The 24247-nt window shown below is 30.2% G+C and overlaps 2 protein-coding genes across 2 annotated transcripts; both read left to right on the top strand.

Moving 5' to 3' along the window:
• Positions 1 to 1606: 1606 nt before the first annotated feature.
• On the top strand, positions 1607 to 10968 carry LOC108906847 (facilitated trehalose transporter Tret1-2 homolog; the record flags this gene model as incomplete). The annotated part of the gene is made up of 3 exons (XM_018710265.2): positions 1607 to 1654; positions 4496 to 4667; positions 9231 to 10968. Coding segments are annotated over 3 exons (1560 nt in total), but the record flags the coding sequence as incomplete, so codon positions are not given.
• A 3452-nt stretch (positions 10969 to 14420) lies between these two features.
• Positions 14421 to 23141, top strand: LOC108906843 (cell death specification protein 2). The gene is made up of 4 exons (XM_018710262.1): positions 14421 to 14550; positions 20788 to 20964; positions 22440 to 22630; positions 22986 to 23141. The coding sequence occupies exons 1-4, from the start codon at positions 14421 to 14423 to the stop codon at positions 23139 to 23141; spliced, it is 654 nt and encodes a 217-aa protein (XP_018565778.1).
• Positions 23142 to 24247: the final 1106 nt, after the last annotated feature.

The raw sequence follows: 24247 nt of genomic DNA, 5'->3' as shown, positions 1-24247 counted from the left end.
ATTTTCAGAAGGTCGGCGATTTTCTTCGCCGTCTGAGGCCATTCATCGGGTGTGGTGGACGTCTTGGTATTTTCGTACACTGTGTTGAACATCTTGCATGTTGTGGAAGACCGTTCGTCGCGGTTGGGGAGTTTCAGGTATGTTTTCGAAACATCAGCGAATTTTCATTCATTCTTTTTTCAAAATACTTGTGTTATTTCATTGAATAATATGATTTTGCCACGTACACTCACAAGTTTTTATATTTCAAATCCTCCGTTCTCAGTTTAATTTCAACTTTCTCCGATTCTAACAGTTTAAGGTTTCGAAGTTCCACCATCATGATATTTACTAATACATTCACACATGAATGTAGTATTTAGAACTTTCTATTTCATTTTTCGGTTCAGTTTTTAATAAAATTGTCTGTAACGTACCATTGGTTTGAAAAACATAGCATATACAGGGTGTGCCATTTAACACTCCCACTGCCAATATCTCCGAAATGAAGAAATTTATTTTAGTTTCGGAAATTGGAGTTGTTAGATCCCTCGAATAGCTTCAAATTGTAGTTAGAATTGTTAGTTCAAATCTTTCTGTATAGATGGCGTGGCGATACTAAACAATTTTTTGTTCCCTGGAACGGGGAAATGCAATCCGTTTGAAAGATTGTTAAATTTTGAGTAATTTTTGTAATATAAAGTTTTTCCCTATGTTTACTTATTTTCGAGATATGTCGACTTCAATATGCAATTTATGATATACAGGGTGATTCAAAAAACCGCTGACAGACTACTAGGGTAGATAATACATAAAAAATTAAGACAAAAAGTTTTAATAAACATAGGGTCGCAATTGCCTGCTTAACGAGATACAGGGCGTCAAAGTTTCTGTAAAATTAAACATTGTCTGCAATAATTCCAAAATGCCTGCACATTTCTATTTCAAATTTGCTATGCGTAGTTAGCACCTTAAGACCAATGTTTGATGTACTGCTCAAAATTTTATGAGCAGCAGTGTCGTAGAGACGGGGTCAACGTGACCCTTTTTTAAAAATATTTTCTACGCCACTGCTAATTTTGTCAAACGGGCACTATTTTCGTGTAAAGTGTTCAATTGTCTATCGAATTGGTCGCTTGCAAAATATGGATTAAAGCAATCATTTTTAAGAGAAACTTGTAAATCCAATTTTATTTTCTTTCATTTTAGTTTCGCATAGTAGGCTTGCGCTATTCAAAATAAAATTAAACATCGCCTGTCACTAATGTCAATGTGTACAAGTGAGTTAAGTGAACTAGATTATATGCTTCTTTTTGTCATTTTTACGCTTTAATTTTACAGAAACGCCCTGTATCTTGTTAAGGAGGCAATTGCGACCCTATGTTTATTAAAACTGTTCGTCTTAATTTTTTATGTATTATCTACCCTAGAAGTCTGTCAGCGGTTTTTTGAATCACCCTGTATAGGTAATAAAATATATTATTTTATCTAAATCACACCGACACAAAATATTCTTTTAAAATATTGTTATACTGACTTTATTCACACCACATACTAAGTAACAAACAATAAATTATAAAAAACAAATGATCAACTACAGAAAAAAAATTGTACAATAGTAAATCGTATAACTAGTAAATCTTATAAGGGGCAGAGACGAACCGTATTTTATCAAATGTTATTAAAAATTGCAGTCATAGGTGGCTCATGTCATTTGTTTAAAACAAAACACTGGCAGATGACACACATTAGTTCTTCCTTAACATCTAATCCAAAACATGAAATTAAAGGTCTAAATCTTTTAATTTTAATTTTTAGTGTGACAAATAAACTACTAAATAGCAGTACTAAAGGATATAATAAATATTTATAGACAATATTTCATTTTAGATTTGATTCAAATTACCTTAATACCTTTTAAAGCAAAATTTATGTAATTTTGTACAAAATAACTATAAAAATTTGTTTGCGTTCACTCTGTATAAAGTTACTATTAATTCTTTAAGTTTCATATAGATCCAAAATGATTGCACTTCATTTCTATAAAATGACGGATGCGCTGGTATTGTATAAACATAAATGGTTACAAATGATTGGTAAAAATATACGTTAAGTATATACTACTTGCATACGAATATAATCATTCGTTTCTGCGATAATAATCTAATGACTTTGTAAATATTTAGGATTTACCTACTCATCATTCACCCCTCAATCGGAATCATCGTTACTGAACATTATTCAATGTTTATAGTTCTTATCTGCCCGTTGTTTTATTTAACCTAAAATAATTTTTGGTGTAATATAGTATTAGAACGTGAAGTATATCATTTCTCTCTAATGGTAACTTAATGATGTAAATTAATACTTGGTTATAATTCTCGGGAAAGAGTAAAGGCTTAATAATCTCACAGTCCTTAAGGATTGTGAGATTATTAAGCCTTTACTCTTTCCCGAGAATTATAAATATGGACTCACACTTATCTATTTCAAATTTACGTAATACTTGGTTGTTAACTTATTCGCTCTTGCTTAGAGTTGTGATATTCTTTGCTATTTTACGTTGGATTTTATGAAAATACAAGTGCTTTTTTATGACATTAGGTATACACTTAATCGTATATGTTTATCACAATCAGATATTTAAATTGGGTGATACTTGATACTGAAAAGACTTCAAGTTTACTTTTTAATCGTGTTTGGACAAAATTCTCGTTACACTCATGAGTCCACAGTCATGGATTTACAGTTGTTTTTGATGGTGCTTCATTGGCAAAAGTTGAATTAAGTTTATCGATGCACGGAAATGTTTACGACTTAATTAAATTTTTTGGCTTAGATTTTTCAAGACACTGTAAATAACACAAATAGCGCCTGTATGTGAAAAGGTTGAGTAAGTATACCGACAAAAAAACGAACTTTACGATATGGACGTCGGTTATCAGATGGCAGCACTAAGATCGTCCATTTCCGAAATATAAAAAGCAACCCTCGTATCCTTAATTAAGAATCTTGTCTGTAATGTTTTAGATTTCTTTTGCATATCTAGATTTTTAGTATCGAACCACATTGTTTGACTTCATCTTTAAAAAACATTATGAATATATTTCATAGACCTTTAAATATCTTTTGAGATCTTTAAATATCCTCAACGATAATAAATATAATGATAATAAATATACGGGAGCTAATAATAAAACAAATATATATTTTTAAAAGTTTATTTCTTATAATGATAAGTTATTTTAAAAAATGCTGTTTCACTATACCAACACACACTTGAAGACATATCTGGATAATAAAGCTGTGCATATTTATTTTATTTAAAACAAATCTTTAAAGATTATTTTAAATATGAACTGAAAATTATGTATCTTATATGTTTCATTTGATGAGTGACATTTTCCGACTTCTAAAAAAGCCATTTAACGTATCTGTATATTATAATGATATAAATAAATGGCTATTTCAATAACGAATAAAAGTTATTATATTTTTAACTAATTTTTGGGCAAAATATTCGTTAAAGTAGTGAGTGTGCACCTTTCCACTCATAATTGGTACTTGAACATAAAATTTTATGTTTAAATTTAAACTTAAATAAATCGTGTAACAACACATAACACATCCAATAGTTGGTTTATAAAGATGAATTAATAAATATGCTTTTTGGCTACACCAAAACACCAATTAATGAAGGTGGATAAATGCTAATCGCTTTCATTGCTGTATCAGTTACATTTAAACTCATTATTATAGCATACCTAACTTCGTTCATACATAAAGGTGCAGAAAAGTTCAGAAACGGATCTTAAGATTTTTGTATTTTATACATAATTTAACATAAATGTATTAGAAAATAGCTGTATTATCGTCACTTTTGCATACCTGATCTCTGTCTATTGTCGTAGATTTATTTTAATATCCTCTCTAGAAATACCCGATTAAAACAACTTCAGATTAAGATAATTTTCCTGTGCTATAACATTTAATAAAACTATTAATCACTTATTTTCCAACGAAAATTTATTTTTTATGCACTGCCCTTCTCATTCTGTCTGATATAGGTGCTCTAATATTGGTAAAAAATGTTATAAAATATGTACCTATAATGTTCGTTTTATGTACTGATTGGTTCACGGTTGTTTTCAGTTTGTTTTTCTTTTGTGACGTTTTGAATTCAATATTGTCAACACCATCACTATTTTCGTGTAAGTAGGCTAGCCTCTATTTGAAAGTAAAATAAGTACAAAGTATTTTATTACATTATATTACGTATTATAAAAAAAATGCTTTTTCACTAAATCAACACCTGGTGGAGATAATGACATAATATGTGTTTGCACAAGACAAATCTGAAACTAAATAAAAATTACAACTGGCTTTTGCTCTTTATTGTTACTTAAATTAAAGCAACAATTAAATGATAGTAGGTTAGGTTTTGATAACACTGATGAGTAAATAATATTGAAGGAAGGAAGCATAACACTTCACAATAGTGTCGGTTAATGTGCAGACCTCAAGACATTTCGCTCATAACATGGATAATAAAATCAAAGCACTTGATGAGCAACATGAAACAGTCTATAAGCCCCTAACATATGAGATATCCGAACCTCATCTTTTAAAAGACGATGGAGAGTGCAAGAAAAAGAATAGTTTATTTTTATACATTTCTTCAATAACAGGTATTCTAAAACAACATTTATAAGGGCCTCCAATGTTAAAAAAAATATATTGAAATTATTTTATATTTTAAATTTATTTAATTTTTTGTTGAAAATAATTTATGTTTTGTATTGGGGAACTTTTTTGTAATCTAAGAAATATATGTTTTAGTATAGTTTCTTTAATCGAAGTAAAATATTTTCTCACATAGTTTTAACGTACGACTACCAATAATTCTATTAATTTGTTTAAAAGAACAATAAAATATATTTTTTCTGTTCATTACATATTCGAAATTGAGAATTTTCTGCATTTTTGCAATAGAGTAAATAACGTTGTTCGAAAACTATGTTCCAATACCAGGAACAAATGTAAAAATATGGAGACAAATATTGACATTTAGTATTTATTGTTGTTATCAACTTATATTGTGAGAATTATAAATATAAAAATTATTTAGTTAATTGATTAAGATTGATTATAAACAAAACAAATGATTCGCCATGTTCTAAATATGACTGTAAAGTTGATTTAAAAAGCTGATCTGCGATATGAAAATACCTTAATAGCTGTTTTACATTGACAATTTATTGATGAATAAATTGACGAAGTTCTTCATGAATTAATTCACGAATTTATTGGTAAACAGTGTGGTTTTACACTGCTACAGACTTTGTCAAGTTTTTTGACGTATGAATCAGTTCTACCAATGAATCAAAGAAGCAAATAAATTTCAAAAATGTCACCTTTCCACTCATAATTGTAGTGATACAACAGCGGTACCGTTCTGACACATATTATATAAATATTAGTTTTTGTAAGTAACAAATCAGTAAAAACAATGCAAAACTAGTACGACGCCACACAATTATTTACATATTCCAATAACATAACCTCATTACTGATCTGAGGCTGGAAATCTGTTGGGTTGGTACTTCCGAACTTCACGAAGAAATTGACGAAAATTAGAACATGCTCTAATTCGTCAAGAACTTGATGAATAAATTCATGAAGTTATTTGACAGCAGATTTGGTGCATTACACTTGTCCAATTTCTTGATGAAGCGACTTCATGAATTAATTGATCAATAAATTGTCAATGTAAAACAGCTATTATAAATAAGGTATAATCTATGCTTTTAAGATGAGAGTTATTCAGATTAAAAGGTGAATAAAATAAAACCCAAAATAAAAATTCACCTGTCACTTCTTAAAAAAACTATCCAAAGAAAATTCAATTTTTTCCAGTATAAAATAATAATAATAACAATAATAACCATAATAATAACAACAATAATAATAATAATGATAATAGGAAATAAAATGTGGTTTATTTGGATTTTACTTTTATTATACATATTATATAATATTATATTAATATTATTATAGTTAGATATGTTAAATCTTGGCGATCTCCAAATACGGTCTAAATTTGCAATATAAGAAATACCATAAAACCTAAGTAAACTTAAATTTAATAATTTCCTTTATTAAATTTTCATTTGGTAAAACATCTGTTCACTAAACAGACTGTATTGCAATGTCTATAAATATTGAATACGTTATACAGATGTAATTGGGTCATAATTCTCTTATCATATATACATATTATTATTTAAGAATTCTTTTATAAGCCTTAGTGTGTTGAGATTAATGACGTAAATTAATACCTTAATATTTTTTTTACTCTAAACATAAACTGAATATTTGATCTTCTCTGATTTAAAACTAAAAAGATTACCGGGCAAAATTTTTCATTGATATGATTACATTGATAATAGAGGAGATATATAAAATGTAATGTTTTCGTTATGATTAGAGAACAAAATCTTTATAAACTAAGTAAGAAATACTTTCCATATTAAAATATTCATATTTGAGTAAAAATACTCGAGTCTTATTCAAATAAATTAATATGAAATGCAACATATCACTGGAACAAAAATAAAATAATAGAAAGTACAGGAAACAAATGGGACTCAATCATAATGAAAATACAGGGTATTTCCTAAGTACGGACCGTAACTTCAGGACATCATTTGTTATAGTATTTAAAGAAAAAAGGTTCCTATAAACATGTGGCCGGAAAGGCTTAGATTCAGAAATACAGGGTGCTGAAAATTTTTAAAAATTTATTAATATTTGAAATAAATTTGGAACAGTCAGTGTTAGGTTCTTAATATTTGGCAATTATTGTACGTTAGTAAAGAACTGCTTTTGTATAAAGTCAATTTTTATCTGCGCCAGTGGCGCAGTTAGGCGTGGGTCAGTCGACGTTTTCGTCATAAAATGTAGAACGCCAATGGAGTTTTTAAAATTTTTATTATTATCGGACTTGCCTAATATTTACAACAAAAAAGGCAATCTTGCAATACTAACCTATTCTTAGAAAAATGACCGACAAACAACAATCATAGAAATAATCAGTTTCGACACAAAGTCAAAGCAGATGTTGAAAATGGCCACCTTCTGATAAAACGCACAGTTTCAATCGTTTCATCATTGATTATATCACCCGATCAAAAATTTCTGAAGAATTGTGTATGATGACATCACAACTTTGAATTATTCGATTTCGTAACTCGTTTTCATCTACTACAGGTGTTTTATACACGAGAGACTTGAGGTGATCCCATACATGAAAGTCGCAAGGATTCATATCGGGACTGCGAGCTGACCAAGCTTTGTTTTAAAAGTTTCAATACTGTGTATCTCGGAATCTAAGCGTTTTCGGCCACATGTTTATAAGAACTTTTTTTCTTTAAATACCATAAGAAATTGTGTCCTAATGTTACGGACCGTACTTAGGAAACACTCTGTATATATTTTGCATTTTACAATTGTAGCAACAGTTAAAATTACAATGAACTGAAAGGCAACATTTCCTAAATCTCTCTGTAATACAAAAAATATTTAAACTAACTTTTTTCAGGATAAATCTAGGCAATTTAATAAATAGTTGTTACAATTATCCTCTTATTTAATGCGAGGTATCTTGCACCTCAAAAGTTTGTTTTAAGAATAGGAATACACTCTTATTGACTTTTTGTTATTGGTCACCAGTTATTGTGACATATTTGATCATCGCGATTAAAAGTTTTATTAAGTCTTAATGAAATCAATTGACTTAAATTTTAAAATATACGTTATAAATTTGATATTTTCCAGTATCTTTTAATTATTGATTCTTGCTTTTAAGTGTGGAATGTTTAGTAATACACAGCCACACAAAAATCGACTTTCGCGCCCAGAGGTCAGACCGTGTCTATTATACGTTTTTCGTGTCGCTGAATCCGAATCCGATGTCCATTTAACCCCATCACCTCAAAATTTTTCATAACCTCAAAAAAAAAACGAAATTATGAACAATTAAATCATATAACCATAAGACTCAAGCTTCCAACGCTAAATCCAATTAACCAAATCCCATAAACATATAACTCAATGATATCCCAACCTAATTAGCCCATGAACCTAAACCCCAATAACCCCAATAACCCTATAACCCCATAACCCCATAACCCCATAACCTCATAACCCCATAACCCCATAACCAAGGGAATAAAACATACGCAATCTGTATTATTGCGAAGCATCACATAGCTGAGGAATTCTTGAAAACCCGAGTACTGAATCCCAAAAAATTCTTTAACCCTATAACCCCATAACTAATAAATCATATTCAATATGTATTATGGCTAAACGTTAACGTACTTGAGGATGTCTTAAAAACCTATGCACTCAAACCCCAAAACCCCCATGACCCTACAATTCAAAACCCCACAATTCCCTAACCACAACTTCATTACCTTGTAATTTGATCCCATTCACCAAAGAACCGAGTGCTACAGTCGATCTGTTTTTTTTTATAACTTTAATTGGTAGGACCTTTGGCATTAGTATTACCCGATGTACAACACGAGGTGGTTGCGTTATCGGATTTCGATGTACATCATATAGCTTTTGAAAAAAAAAAAATAATTTGTAGGATAGACCGTATTATAAACTAATCAATAAAACTAAAATAAATAAATGAATGATTACTGTTAAGAATCTCTTTTGACTAGGTCAAATGAAATGAAAATCCAAAGGATAACAATAGATAACACAAAAAATTATATTACTAGAATGACTAGATCGAAAGACCGGACATGTGAAATGACTAGACTACTAGGGTTTTCAAGGAGTCATCAGCTATGTGATGTTTTGCAATAATACATATTGCCTATGATTTGGTTATGGGGTTAAGAGGTTATAGGGTTATTGGTATTTGGGTTCATGGGCTTATTAGGCTGGAATATCATTGGGTTAAATGTTTATGGGATTTGGTTAATTGAATTTAGAGTTGAAAGCTTGAGTCTTCAGGTTATATGGTTTAATTGTTGAGAATATTGTTTTTTTAAGGTTATGAAAAATCCTGAGGTTATAGGGTTAAATGGATTTCGGATTCGGATTCAGCGACCCAATAAACATGGTCTGGCCTCCGGTCCCGAAGGGTGATTTTTTTGTGTGGCTGTGTAATGAAAATAATGAATAATAACCTAAAAATGAAGTTAGCTTTACTATATTTCTTTTTCTTGCAGCTGACCTTCTGATGTTTGACTGCGGCTGTAATTTCACATGGACTTCTCCGGCCATTCCAACACTACGCTCGAGTGACATTGACATCAATCCACTAGGAGTACCGGTGACAACTGTACAAGAGTCTTGGATTGCTGCACTGGTAAATTTGGGAGCAGCAGTCGGACCGTTAGCTTTCGGAAAATTTGCCGACGTTTTTGGAAGGACAAAAGTATTGATGATGATAGCTGTATTAAAAATTGTATCCTACATCATACTCGCGTTTGCACAGAACATATATCTTTTTTATTTGGCTCGGTTTCTCTTAGGGGTAGGTATGGGGTTGAGTTTTGCTTTAATGCCCATGTATACGGGAGAAATTTCTGAAGACCACAACAGAGGAAGGTTGGTTTCGATAATGGCTGTGCTAACAACATTAGGGATGCTATATTCACTTGTTGTGGGTCCTCTTTTACCTCTAAAAGCATTTACTCTTTCCTGTGCTTCCTTCTTAATAATTGCTCTTGTTGGTTTTTTGTCTTTTATTCCGGAATCGCCAGTTTATTTAGTATCCACAGGAAAGTTTTCGAGCGCAAAAAAAACTTTAATGAAACTGAAAAATTTGGATTCGAAATCGGCTGAGAAAGATTTAATGCAATTAACTAGAATTACAGAGGAAGAAAATTCAAATAAAAGTATGTTTAAAAATATTTTCGGAACACCATCACTACGTAAGGGAATATTAATTTGTTTAAGTTTATGTTCTCTTCAGCACTTATCAGGCATATTTCCGATCACGGCTTTCATTGGACCTATTTTTGACGCAGCAGGGAGCAAAATTTCTACCAACCTTTCTGTAATTTTTGTTTCAGTAATACAGCTTATCTCTAGCATACTTTCCTCACTTCTTATTGAAAGAGTTGGAAGAAAGCCGTTGCTATTATTGTCAACATTCGGAACTTCTGTAACACTTTTATTCCTCGGTGTATATTTTTATCTAAAGGAAATGGAATCTCCGTATACACAGGGTCTTTTTTGGTTACCTGTCACGTCTCTTACTGCCTACATGATTGCTTTTAGCATTGGTCTTACTAACGTACCTCTGACAATAGTAAGTGAGGTATTTCCATCCAATGTTAGATCAATTGCTTCATCATTCGTCGCCTTCTTTGGAGCTTTTACTGGCTTCACAGTTACCTTCATCTTTCCACTAGTTATGACATTTTTAGGTGGTGCAAAATGTTTTTGGTTATTTGCGGGAGTGACCATTCTAGGGACCATATTTATTTATTTTGTAATTCCTGAAACCAAAGGCAAGTCTCTAGCGGAAATACAAGCAATTCTAAGCAAAAGTCGAAAATAAACTTGTATCATGTGTTTTACTAAACAATACATCTAAATAAAAAATTTGTTTCTGTATATCTACCTAATTTATTATTAGTATCTAATTACTAATAAAGTATAACTTAATACAATCAGTCTTGTTCTGGTGTACAACTTTGCTCCTGTGATACGGCACAATTAAGGGAAAAAAGGGTCTTTAAACATGATTGTGGAAACTCTTAATTTTTTATATATAACGCGATAAATTAAATATATATATACACCTGTGTGTGTTTTTCTGGGATGGTATGCAGCTTTAGTTTACGATTGTCCACAAATGTATGTACCATATTTTTTTACCTCCAGAGGCCTAGTTCCGAGGATGACTTTAGTAATTTTAAGTTTCATTTCAATTAAATCCGTTCATTATTTTATAATATCCTGTATCCATATTTTATAAATTTATAAATTTAATATTAAAATGGATGATTTTGAAAAATGTCTGAAACTTCTATTCCTCAATTTCATGTACTTTTACTAAGAATATTTACTAATAAAATCTGTAAACTTTTTAATGTCTAGAGCCATTTTCAGCTCATTAGTAGAATTATAATGCCACATCCACATCCACATCTTGAAGAGAATTTACTGTGTTTTAGAAAATTTTCAATTAATTTAGTAACAAAATTTAATCATTTTAAACTGATATTTTTGGAAACAACTTTTCTTGCAGGCTACATGTCGAATCCATCTTTGAATTACATTCTCAATATTTAGTAAACGGCTAAGTTAAAAAGCTTATTCTCCTTACAGGTTAGTAGGTCACTCTCTGCCAGCAAAAAGAAAAAAGAACTTTGTGTCAGTAGGCATTCAGTAGGTAGCATTTAAGGTATGACTTATACTTAGCGGGTTATACCTTATTCACATACCAGAAATTCCTAAATCTTTTTTTTGTGTAAATTATATGGACTGTTTTTTTGTTAATTTGTTAATTTAATTATTGAAAGAAATTATACAAAATTAAATAAAAACCCAACCAAATTATTAGAAAATAAAATTTATAGGACGTTATATAAATACAAACAAGAATTTTCAGATAGTGAGAGAAAAATTTGAAATCCGCATTATAGTAAACCAATAGTTAGTTCCATTAATTCGTCTTGTAATAAATTGGCAAAATATTAATTGGAAATTATCAAACCTTTAGTTGGACATTCTGATTCATACATTAAAAATAGTAAACATCTTTTGGAAAAACTTTATTTAAATAGTTTTAATACTAGTCATTTAATGGTGAGTTTTGATGTAGTTAGTCTTTTCATTATAATGTGCCAGTAGATAAAACATTGATTATTAGCAAAAATAAATTAGAAAATGGTAGCAATTTGGTAAGTAGAACTTAAGTATAGGATGTTTAATGCAATTATTAAGTTTATGTATAAAAAGTACATATTTTCAATTATGGAGGTCTTTATCACTAATTTTTAGTAATATTTTTATGGATTTCTTTGAAGAAAAACTATGTTAACAATTTATATAAAAAAACCTTACTTTTGATGTAGATATGTAGACGATATTTTTGGAATTTGGCCTGTTACCGATGAGGAATTAGCTATATTTATTTAATGATTCATTACCCTTTATTTAAGTAATTAAAAATAATAGCAATTATTTAGAAACAAGTGTTTATAGAAAGCCAACTGACACTAACAGATATCTAAATTTTAATTCAAATCATCATACTGATATAAAGAAAGATGTAGTTAAATGTTTCTATGATGGAGCCAACTTGATTTCCTCGAAAGATGTAATTTTTAATAATGAGGTAAAATTCATAAAGAATGTACTAATAAATAATCAACACTCTCAGAATTTTGTTGAAACAGTCTTTAGGAATATTGGAAATAAGACAAATTATGTAAAACAAAAAAAGAGAAATTACATCCACATTAAAAATTCCATAAATACCTGTAGGTATTATGGGAAAAATTAAGAAAAATAGAAAACAAATTCACATTAGAACAGTTTTTCTGACAACTAGGTAATACTTTAAGGAGTTTATTATAAAGGACGTGCCCTAATAATGTTTTTCAAAATTTAAAAATTGCATTTATAGCATACCTTGTGAATGTAATAAACATTTAGTTGGAGAGACTTCTCGACCTGTGAATATTAGAATCGATGAACACAAAAAGTACATTAAAAAACGAGAATTTGAATAATCTAAAATTTGCGATCACGCTTGGGAAAACGGTAATATTATTCAATGGGGTTCGACTAAAATTTTGGAAAAAGAAGATAATACCTTTGAAAGAAAATTAAAAGAGTCCACGATTATTTTGTTGAATGGTGAAAGATGTGTGTCAAATTATTTTATAAACTTGAATCCTTGCTGGCTACAAATTCTAAAAGTTGAAGTAAGTGATAATAGAATAAACATCATACGATAATCTCTAATCCATCTCTAATGGAAACAGACAAAAGCAAACAAATTTAAACTATCAAAGTTATAAAACGAAAAGTCAAGAAAAGTTCAGAAGAACAAAACAGTGGATTTTCGAAACGTTAACTACCTTTTGTGATGTGTTTTTGTACTTTGTATTTGTCTGCTTTTTTGCAGTGTGAGTTTTTTTGGAAGGCCAAACCACTTTCATAAAAATAACCCTTGACTGGTTTATTTGGTGCAAGGGTTTATTTTACTAATTTTTTCGCAGATGGCAAGATATCCGAAAAAACTACGCTAAGTAGAGTTTGAAACTAAAGTTTGTCCAAATATTTTAGGTAGGTACACCCTTTAGATATATGTGGGTTTTATTTAGTTCTGTATATCTGATTTTCCTTAAAATTCTTAGTCTAAATTTAACCAGTCATACTGTTGCAAAATGATTAATAAACAACTTTAGTAATGCACAAATAAATTAATTTATAATTATTATTTGTAGTTACGAGGAGTCAATATGCTTTTTCAGTTTGTAACAAAAAATAGTAACGAATGCGAACAGTATAATTTTATATTACCATTTAATTTTCTATCTTCAATTTTTGTGTTATTCGATAATGTGAAAAACAATTTCTCTCAATTTTCTATGACATTAAAACTTTGTTCAAAGTTGAAGTGATCTCTATCATGCATGCACTCAACTTGTGACACTGTAATGTGTATTTAAATATCTTTTGAAACATCTACGGTAAGCTTATAATTGTAGAAAAACATTCGGTTCCTGAATAATACATATAACCGCTACATAAAACCACAGTAATATAGCACCTAATGACTGTAGATATTATTTACATAAATAATAAGATATGCCTGCGGAATAAAAAATGAGGTAATTTGTAAATAAATAATGCAAATAAATGCGTGTATATTGACAGAAAGTAACGATTACTGCAAAACAGTAATGTTGTAACTGTTCGTAAAACAATAAAAGCTAACCTGGATATTTCAGTGCGGTCAAGTTAGGGTGGAGTTATACAAAATACATTATTTTGATGTTTTAATGTTCAATAAACTTGCATATTGAGGATTGTTTTTGACCAGTGCTAGCCAATAAGGATAGCAAAGGGCCCGTCGTCCTTTGCGCAGGACTATAAGGGCGGGGAATAACTACAAAGCAAACGCCTTCGGTGTCATAATAGATTCATAGCAACGTTATGTTGCTGTAATATTATAATAATGACATTTGAATTCTTACATGCTATTTTTATTGTCAGTATTTATCCAGGTGACTGTAAAACGCCGTCTAGAGCGCCGTATATTTGGAATTTCAGTAAAGTTTCAGTTCTTTTGTTAATTATTCTTTATCAGATTGGTCCGCTTTTGTTTACTTAACTGTTGACCGATGTTTTTGTTCTGCGGACGGTGATTTTTGTGAGTTTTTTCGACGGCTATGGATCCGCAAAATTCGCACTACCATTTTGGCGAAGGCGCGGGTTCTAGCCCCCTTTTACCCGTATCCGCATTTTCAGCTTACAGCCTGCTGAGAAACTGTAATTATTTATTAACGTCCCAAACGCAAGGTTTGTATTGAGGTGTTTTCTTAAATGCACTACAATAGCGATTGATATTTACCAACACGGAGATTTTTAATAAATACATACGTCTTTTTATTTCAATGCTTATATGTATAGTTCATTTGTTTTACATAATAGTAGAGGAAACTAAAAACAACTATTTAAATTGAAAACATAAAATATAAGATTTTAGGTCCTATATTTTTAACATTTTGTAATGCTTGTGGAATATAGATATCTGCTACAAAATAACTGAACACACTAATGAATTTAATGTTGATTTTGACAAACCTGTGAGCACAAATAATGAAAATAGATCATATTAATGTTTTTAAATTATTGTTATATAAGAACAATAAAATCCAAATTGCGTTATCCTTGTCTTGAAATTATTATCTTCAGAAATATATAAAAATTTAAAAAAATATGGTACAGTTCTCCAATTACCTGTAAATTAAAGTTAATTTTTCAGTTACAAACTTAACCTATTTAATAAAATACCATATGCTAAATATATTTGATTGTGTTAATAATTAAATATATTCAATTATATTATTATACGTAAATATTATTTAACTAAACCAAACCTAACCTATCCTAATTTGATTTTAACTATATGTATACTTAATTATTTGGCAAAATATCTAAAATTATATGCTAAACGTTTATAACCGTTACTGAAAGTAGGTAAATTATTTTTACTGTACCTCAGTAATATATACTTACTTCACAAGAGTGATTATAAACCTAACTACTTGGAGACGAAACATTACATAAAATATTAATACTGTGCAGATAATTTTTTGCCCTTGATAAATTAAAATTAGTATGAATGTAGACAAAGCTTCACATTAAGTAGGTTGCCAATTTTGTAAATACGAGTATATTGTTTTCTGGATTATATACCAGTATCTATGTTTACATATCTATAAATTTGACTGATTGACCCGAAGGCTGATCGAATACAAAATAACAACGTTGTCAGCTTAAGATTTTTCCTTAAATTAGCCGAAACATATATTTGGGGAATGACTTTTATTTCTCAAATTTAAACAATTTTACTCATAAAAGCATAATATATTTATCTACATTTCTCTCCTATGATATTTCAAAAGTAATTAGATAATAGAACACTTTTTAATTTTCAAGACAAATAAATATTTAATACTTCTAGTGATTTTTAGGTATAAAGCGAATGACCGATTATATCCAAACATGTTTATCTTTATTTTCTCCCACATAAAAATAATAACAATAAATTATCTGTTGTTGATGGTTGTTATTTATTAAGTAATTCATGTTCTCTGAATTTTAGGCAAAAACAGATTATACAGAGTGATTTCACTTTAAATACACAAACTGCAGGAATCGATTAGTTGTCAAAAAATAAGTAGAGTTTGCTCTATAAATTTTTTTTCTGGGGGACGTGGTATTCGAGATACAGGGTGTTCAAATTTCCAAAAAGAATTATATTTTCTGTCTTATCTTCATATTACTCTGAACGATTTGAATGAAATTTACTACAGCGTATTTACGTAATTAGACCTTTTGTTGAATGTAATATTAACCTCGTGGCATTAACCAATTGCGTGCTAGTGAAGGTGTCGTTTTGTTTTCCCAATAAAAAGATACGCCACTGGCAGTTTTTTGTAGAAATAATGTAAAATTCAGGTACTGTTACGTTAAATGAATAAAAAGTGAGTATTTTTTAATAGTAGCAGCCGTTTAGGAGATGATTTACTTATTTGGCGACCATTATGCGCAAATTTAGTCCACCTACTCATATTTGTTTAAAATCCATCAGCAAAAATTGTCTGCATTATCAGTTAGTAAGCTTTACGCTTATCTCATTTTAGTATTATAACTAGTTTTGTTTATTTATTTCTGTAGCTGCAGTCCTTGCTGGGCTTATGAACACGAGACGAATTGTGGCAAAGAATAGAGGAAAATTGTAGTCTCCTCAGAAAAAATCACGTCATGATAAGTTCCTCTATAAATAGATTAGAATATGTCAAAAGTGTATCGATGCGGAAGGACTTCGTTTTAGACAATTGTTGTAGAACTCGTTACTTAATTAGTTACTCGACCTATTTGCTAATGTTATTTTATTATCTAGTTTTGATATTTTTTACAGAAATAAAATTATTTCTACAAAAAACCGTCAGTGGCGTATTCTTTCCTTGGGAAAAGTTGGCGGGCGTTTTAGTAGCACGTGTCACTGGTTAAAACCAGGACGTTTTCATCAAATAAACGGATTAATTTGTAAGGGAAATTCAATACAACGTAAAAACAAGCCCAAATATCTCCTAAACGGCTGCTACTATTAAAAAACACCAAGAGATATTTTTCATTCACTTAACGTAAGAGTACTTGAATCTAATATTATTTCTAAAAAAAAAACGCCACTGGTGTATTTTTTTTCTTAGGGAAAATTCAATATAATTAAGTGAATACGCTGTAGTAAATTTCATTCAATTCCGTCAGCGCATTATGAAGATATAGTAGAAAATATGTATTTTTTTTAANCTTATGATGCCAAATTTTACTGAAATCGGTGGATTTCAAAAAAGTACACCCGCCATATTGGATCAGCCATCTTGAATTTTTACAATGTGAATTCATATTCGTAATCAGCGACCTAAAAAATCCCTTTATACAAAATCTCTAAGAGCATTTCGATTTTTTTAATTTTTTTTTCCATAGAGATATGATAGATTGAAGTTTATTATTTCAGCGATTTCGTTACAGCATGGAAATAAACAAAATTTATCCAAATACGAGATATATTGCACTTTTAGGTTAGAATTTCTCGAGAACCTATAGGGCGATGGGTCATTTCTGAGCTGAGATTCATAATCAGCGCACCAAAATCCTTTGGCTTGATCCGGTCTCTGGTTCTGGACTTTCGTAAAATTTTGTCGGCCTGTGAAACAATAACATCAAGATTTCATTAAAACACACAAACACTGTTTCAACGGCTGTGTTTGGGTGTAATTTTTCACGAGATTCTATTCAATCAATCGGCATTATCTCGAACATAGACGTAACAATTTGTCATTGTTCATTGTAAACGAATCATTAATATTAGTCATTTAGAGATTTTTTGTTACCAGTACCAGCTCTGCAATGCTGGTTGTCTAAACTTGCTGGTCACATGGCACGGACCCCTTTTTTATATTCATGAACCACCTTATCTTAAATTTTAGTACAAATAGAGTTGCAGTAAATATACTTTAGTTTTAGTTCGAGAAATTTTTTATTTTTTAAATGAACTCGTACAAGATTATACAGAGTGATTTCACTTTAAATACACAAACTGCAGGAATCGATTAGTTGTCAAAAAATAAGTAGAGTTTGCTCTATAAATTTTTTTTCTGGGGGACGTGGTATTCGAGTTACAGGGTGTTCNATTATTTGACGTAAATATTATTTAACTAAACCAAACCTAACCTATCCTAATTTGATTTTAACTATATGTATACTTAATTATTTGGCAAAATATCTAAAATTATATGCTAAACGTTTATAACCGTTACTGAAAGTAGGTAAATTATTTTTACTGTACCTCAGTAATATATACTTACTTCACAAAAGTGATTATAAACCTAACTACTTGGAGACGAAACATTACATAAAATATTAATACTGTGCAGATAATTTTTTGCCCTTGATAAATTAAAATTAGTATGAATGTAGACAAAGCTTCACATTAAGTAGGTTGCCAATTTTGTAAATACGAGTATATTGTTTTCTGGATTATATACCAGTATCTATGTTTACATATCTATAAATTTGACTGATTGACCCGAAGGCTGATCGAATACAAAATAACAACGTTGTCAGCTTAAGATTTTTCCTTAAATTAGCCGAAACATATATTTGGGGAATGACTTTTATTTCTCAAATTTAAACAATTTTACTCATAAAAGCATAATATATTTATCTACATTTCTCTCCTATGATATTTCAAAAGTAATTAGATAATAGAACACTTTTTAATTTTCAAGACAAATAAATATTTAATACTTCTAGTGATTTTTAGGTATAAAGCGAATGACCGATTATATCCAAACATGTTTATCTTTATTTTCTCCCACATAAAAATAATAACAATAAATTATCTGTTGTTGATGGTTGTTATTTATTAAGTAATTCATGTTCTCTGAATTTTAGGCAAAAACAGATTATACAGAGTGATTTCACTTTAAATACACAAACTGCAGGAATCGATTAGTTGTCAAAAAATAAGTAGAGTTTGCTCTATAAATTTTTTTTCTGGGGGACGTGGTATTCGAGTTACAGGGTGTTCAAATTTCCAAAAAGAATTATATTTTCTGTCTTATCTTCATATTACTCTGAACGATTTGAATGAAATTTACTACAGCGTATTTACGTAATTAGACCTTTTGTTGAATGTAATATTAACCTCGTGGCATTAACCAATTGCGTGCTAGTGAATGTGTCGTTTTGTTTTCCCAATAAAAAGATACGCCACTGGCAGTTTTTTGTAGAAATAATGTTAAATTCAGGTACTGTTACGTTAAATGAATAAAAAGTGAGTATTTTTTAATAGTAGCAGCCGTTTAGGAGATGATTTACTTATTTGGCGACCATTATGCGCAAATTTAGTCCACCTACTCATATTTGTTTAAAATCCATCAGCAAAAATTGTCTGCATTATCAGTTAGTAAGCTTTACGCTTATCTCATTTTAGTATTATAACTAGTTTTGTTTATTTATTTCTGTAGCTGCAGTCCTTGCTGGGCTTATGAACACGAGACGAATTGTGGCAAAGAATAGAGGAAAATTGTAGTCTCCTCAGAAAAAATCACGTCATGATAAGTTCCTCTATAAATAGATTAGAATATGTCAAAAGTGTATCGATGCGGAAGGACTTCGTTTTAGACAATTGTTGTAGAACTCGTTACTTAATTAGTTACTCGACCTATTTGCTAATGTTATTTTATTATCTAGTTTTGATATTTTTTCCAGAAATAAAATTATTTCTACAAAAAACCGTCAGTGGCGTATTCTTTCCTTGGGAAAAGTTGGCGGGCGTTTTAGTAGCACGTGTCACTGGTTAAAACCAGGACGTTTTCATCAAATAAACGGATTAATTTGTAAGGGAAATTCAATACAACGTAAAAACAAGCCCAAATATCTCCTAAACGGCTGCTACTATTAAAAAACACCAAGAGATATTTTTCATTCACTTAACGTAAGAGTACTTGAATCTAATATTATTTCTAAAAAAAAAACGCCACTGGTGTATTTTTTTTCTTAGGGAAAATTCAATATAATTAAGTGAATACGCTGTAGTAAATTTCATTCAATTCCGTCAGCGCATTATGAAGATATAGTAGAAAATATGTATTTTTTTTTAACTTTCACACCCTATATCTCGAATACCGAGTCCTGCAGGAAAAAAGTTTATGGAACAAACTGTACTTATTTTTTGGTAATGGATCTAGCGATCGAGTCCTGCAGTTTCTGTATTTAAAGTGAAATTACCCTGTATAATATTATTGTGCACTACTTGAAACTAATAGAATAGTGTAATTATTGTTAAATTGTTAAATTAGACGCTTATAAATAGGAGACGCTTATAAGTACATAGAACAAAATTTTTTTTAATTATTTATTTGATTTTTTATGTATACCAGAAAGCTTATAATATCCTTCCGTGTTCTTTAATTTCCTCAGATTTGCACCAACAATTTGCATGGATTATTATCGTTTTATCTGACCGCATTTATTCATTTCAGAAACATATCTCTAGAAATTAGAGGAGCATGAACTATTTAATCACGCTTTTAAACTAACATGCAAGAATATAAACGTAGTTTTAAAGTTAATTTCTATTAGGTATAACGAAAGTCCCTATTCAGTCTATATGTAGGTCCATTTATATCTACTGTTTCCTTAAATATAGATACCAAAATGATACCGAATCCTGTGTTACAGGATAATTATAACATATATTCTCAATGATTTAAGATTGCTAATTACTGGATTATACAATAATTTTTCCTCTTCATTTTCGCATTTAAAAATTATGTACCTAAATTTTAGATATTTGTCGATTTTGAAGCGAAATAAATTGATCCTATAACTGCAGTCACTAATTGTAAGATAAAATTTTCATTGGTTATATTTAGGTGACATAAAAAAATCATTAATCCTAAATCCTACAACATAAATTTTTATTTTGAATATGTTGTCTAACTCTAATTTAATTTTTAGATGCGCATTTGAAATCTTTCAGGAGTCCAGTCCCATCAGATTTTCACCTCCGATCGCCAGTGATTGAAGAGGAAAAAGCCTTTTTAAATTTTCCTCCTAAGGGCTTTATATCAACACCCGCTCCATTTTTTGGTTACTCATCGCATCCGATTCATCTGTTACAAACTGATCAAATACGTAAGTTTAAATTTTGCCTATATCTTAATTTTTTCACAACGTCATCTTTCTGCAATTTAAATCAGTGTTCTCTTAATCGCTGATCCGAATTTAGAGAAAATGTTTAGAAAATATTGTCTATTAATCAATAAATGGATTAGTTAGAAAGCTTCGTGGAGGCCTACCACGAAGCTTTCGATCTGCGAAAGTTGTTAACTTGGAGGAACGAAAATAGAAGCTGCTGCATTTGCAAACGTCCTGCTCAAAGATAGAGCTTTGAGTTTGCTTGTATTGCAAACAAATGCTGTGTGGTAGGACCATGAAAGATGTTCCGTAACACTGGCATTAAGATTATAGTAGGAAGTTAGTTTTTGATTGTGTACCTTGCAATGAGAACTGGTACCATGGATTACATTTTGAAGATGGAGAAAATTAGCCTTCTTTGCATTGACCCTAGTTGCTCGCAAACAAAACCAAACGTTAAATGAAATGTCTTTGTTTGACCCTGAATTGATGGGCTGAAGTAGCCCTTTCATATTAGAAAATATTACTCGCAAAGGGTTTGCAAATAGTTTGGTGTTGTCAGCGCAAAATGACACTTTAGAATTTATATGCAGCATGCATCCGAGATGAACACTAAGAATAATAGAGGTACCAAGGCAGATCTTTGCGGTACACTACTAATTACTGGACCCGTGGATGAAAAAGACTCATAAACCGGAACAATAAAGATCATGTCGAAGCAAACATTTAACCTCAGCACCAAATACCAACCAACTATATTGTTGCTGGAAATAACGTTCCATAATACAGAAAATGTAGCATTTTATCTCGTATTTAATTCCATAGATTTGTTGATAATTAACAATATTTCACAGTCCAGTTTATCATCTTTCTTGTATAGTAGTGGCAGAGGCTTTTTCCAAATTACTGTTCGTCCTTCCAATTAGAAGGACATAATATTACAAAAAGTTTCATTATTATTGAAACCGGTTAGGAAATAAAAACAGCCTTGCTTTATAATCAATTTAAGATACTTTTCAGATAGATACTTTTTATAATGGGTATGGCAACAATCTTCTTCATAAAATCTTGTCTATTTCATGTAGTGGTTGTTTGCTGGCATTCCCCAAAATTATACCTTAAAGTTTTAAATTTAAAAGATAAGTTGTTTCAAAAAGGCATATCTGCAACAAAATCGTTACTAGTATAAGTTCTTTTATATGTTTTCATCAAGTTCGTTTTGTGTTTAGTTTTCGCTTAATGTTTCTAATTTATCACTACGAAATTTGAAAAATGTTTTTAATATTTATAATTTTTATTAATTTCTTAAATTTTATTATTAGATCTCGTATTTTCTACTCTATTTTAGGTATTAAACTAGTTTAAAAATTAATTTAACTTCAGTTGATAATTTTTTTTGAAAAATTCTTTTTTGAATTTGTTTGAATTAGCTTAATTCTTTAATTTGTTTCTGATTTGATGACTTTTTTTAGGATCTAGAAGCCCCAATAACGTATCTCCGTGCTCCTCCATCTATGGCACAAGTTCTAATTTTAAAAGACAAAGAGGAGAAAAAAAACCAATCCCAGACGAACAAAAGGACGATAAGTATTTTGAGAGGAGACGAAGAAATAATCAGGCTGCGAAAAAGTCTAGAGATGCCAGGAAAATGAGAGAAGACCAGGTAAATACTAAATACATAAGTACGATTTTTGCTTGAGGCGGGTCCAGAGCTGCTGCTAGCTCTATGGAGGCCTCAAAAAAAAAGAGGAAGATAATATTATTGGATCTTTTTTTTTTGGTAGTCCGCGCAAACCTCTACCCTCTCTCCCCCCTAGCTACGCCTATGTATTTTCTTATAGACATCTATGGATCTATCTAATAAGTTTGCAAATAGTACTCAGTGCTAATAAGAATGATAAATTCTCATGAATACGCTTTCATCATTTAATTAACGAATAAATCAATTTATAAAGTTTATAAAAACATGTAAACAAACCAATAAAACTATATTGCATCTTGAATGTGTTTATTTTCAGATTGCCTTAAAAGCCACAATTCTAGAACATGAAAACGCAATTTTGAGGGCACAAGTGTTGACACTGCGAGAGGAAGCTTCATCTCTACGACAAATGCTTCTCCAGAAAAAAGCTTTAGAATTAGCTACAAGAGATCCACAAATTTGTATAAATTAAAATTTTCTATTAAGTACTTTGTGATATTTATACTGTTGTACATACAATTTTATTTCAATAGAATCTATTTATTTTTATCCTATCAATACAATCTATAATAATAAATCACCACTAATGGCTTCAGTTGATGACTTTTATGAAACAGAAAAAAAATAAGTTTTCCTCAAAACATTTTCAAGGAAATCATGGCAAAATTCAGTTTTAGGTAGGTACATGCTCGTCATAATGGCTATTTTGAATTAAGTTCTTAAACTTGTTATTTTACTGAGCTGTAAATTATTAAATAAAATTATAAAATATGTATTATAGACCATAAAGTAGAGGCGATGCAAAGTGGGAAACGAAATTTATTATGTATTTCAAATTTAACAATTTTACTTTATTTAAAAAATAAAATAATTAATAGGGTGTACCTACAAAAATCGACTTTTTATTCAACAAATAAAGGTACAAATGAAGGCTGGTTCCACAATTAAAAAATTCGTTATTTTAACGCTATTTTAAGGAAATTATGTACCCAAAAGTACGAAAAGCAATCGCATTTACAAACTTGATTCAAAATAATACATTTTGAACCTTATGTAAGCATTGTACCGGAATGCGCATGTGTCTGACTGGGGATCACTCTGATTGTTGGGAACTGCGTTAGGAACAAAGCTAATGTCGTTTTCATTGTAGCCTTAGATTAGGCATTCCTAAACTAAGATTGTAGAGATCTTTTAATATCTCATGAGCCGCGAAATGCGCGAAAGGCGTGGCGTATCCCCATAATTCTTCTAATAAGCACGTTGTGAAAACATTGACTCAGAATTAGAACACGTGCCTCATTACAACTAGAAATGAACTAAGGCGCTCGGGCATCAATAAAGTCAACTGGCGAACGTTCGTTATATATATTTTTATTGTTTAAATTAAAATAATAAAGAATAGGGCATTTTATTATGATATTTGTAATCGGATCAAAGGCTTGTTTACGCTAGAGCTCGAGAGAGACTGTGAATAATAGGTGCAATGTTTTTAGGATGTAGAATAATTTAGGCGACGGTCGGAATTATGTTTCTGCGCATATGAAGGTCAAAGCTCATAAGATTTTAAAACATCTCTAC

The sequence above is a fragment of the Anoplophora glabripennis genome, unplaced genomic scaffold (genome assembly GCF_000390285.2).
Source record: "Anoplophora glabripennis isolate ALB-LARVAE unplaced genomic scaffold, Agla_2.0 scaffold174, whole genome shotgun sequence".
Lineage (NCBI taxonomy): Eukaryota > Metazoa > Arthropoda > Insecta > Coleoptera > Cerambycidae > Anoplophora > Anoplophora glabripennis.
Note: the sequence above shows the minus strand (reverse complement) of the source record. Positions and strands in the feature narration are given on the sequence as shown.

Excerpts from the sequence above, each read along its gene's own strand:
- LOC108906843 (XM_018710262.1), top strand. The coding sequence starts at position 14,421 with ATGGATCCGCAAAATTCGCACTACCATTTTGGCGAAGGCGCGGGTTCT. Across the intron at positions 14,551-20,787 it reads ATTAACGTCCCAAACGCAAG|ATGCGCATTTGAAATCTTTC; the intron begins GTTTGTATTGAG and ends TTTAATTTTTAG. Across the intron at positions 22,631-22,985 it reads GGAAAATGAGAGAAGACCAG|ATTGCCTTAAAAGCCACAAT; the intron begins GTAAATACTAAA and ends GTTTATTTTCAG.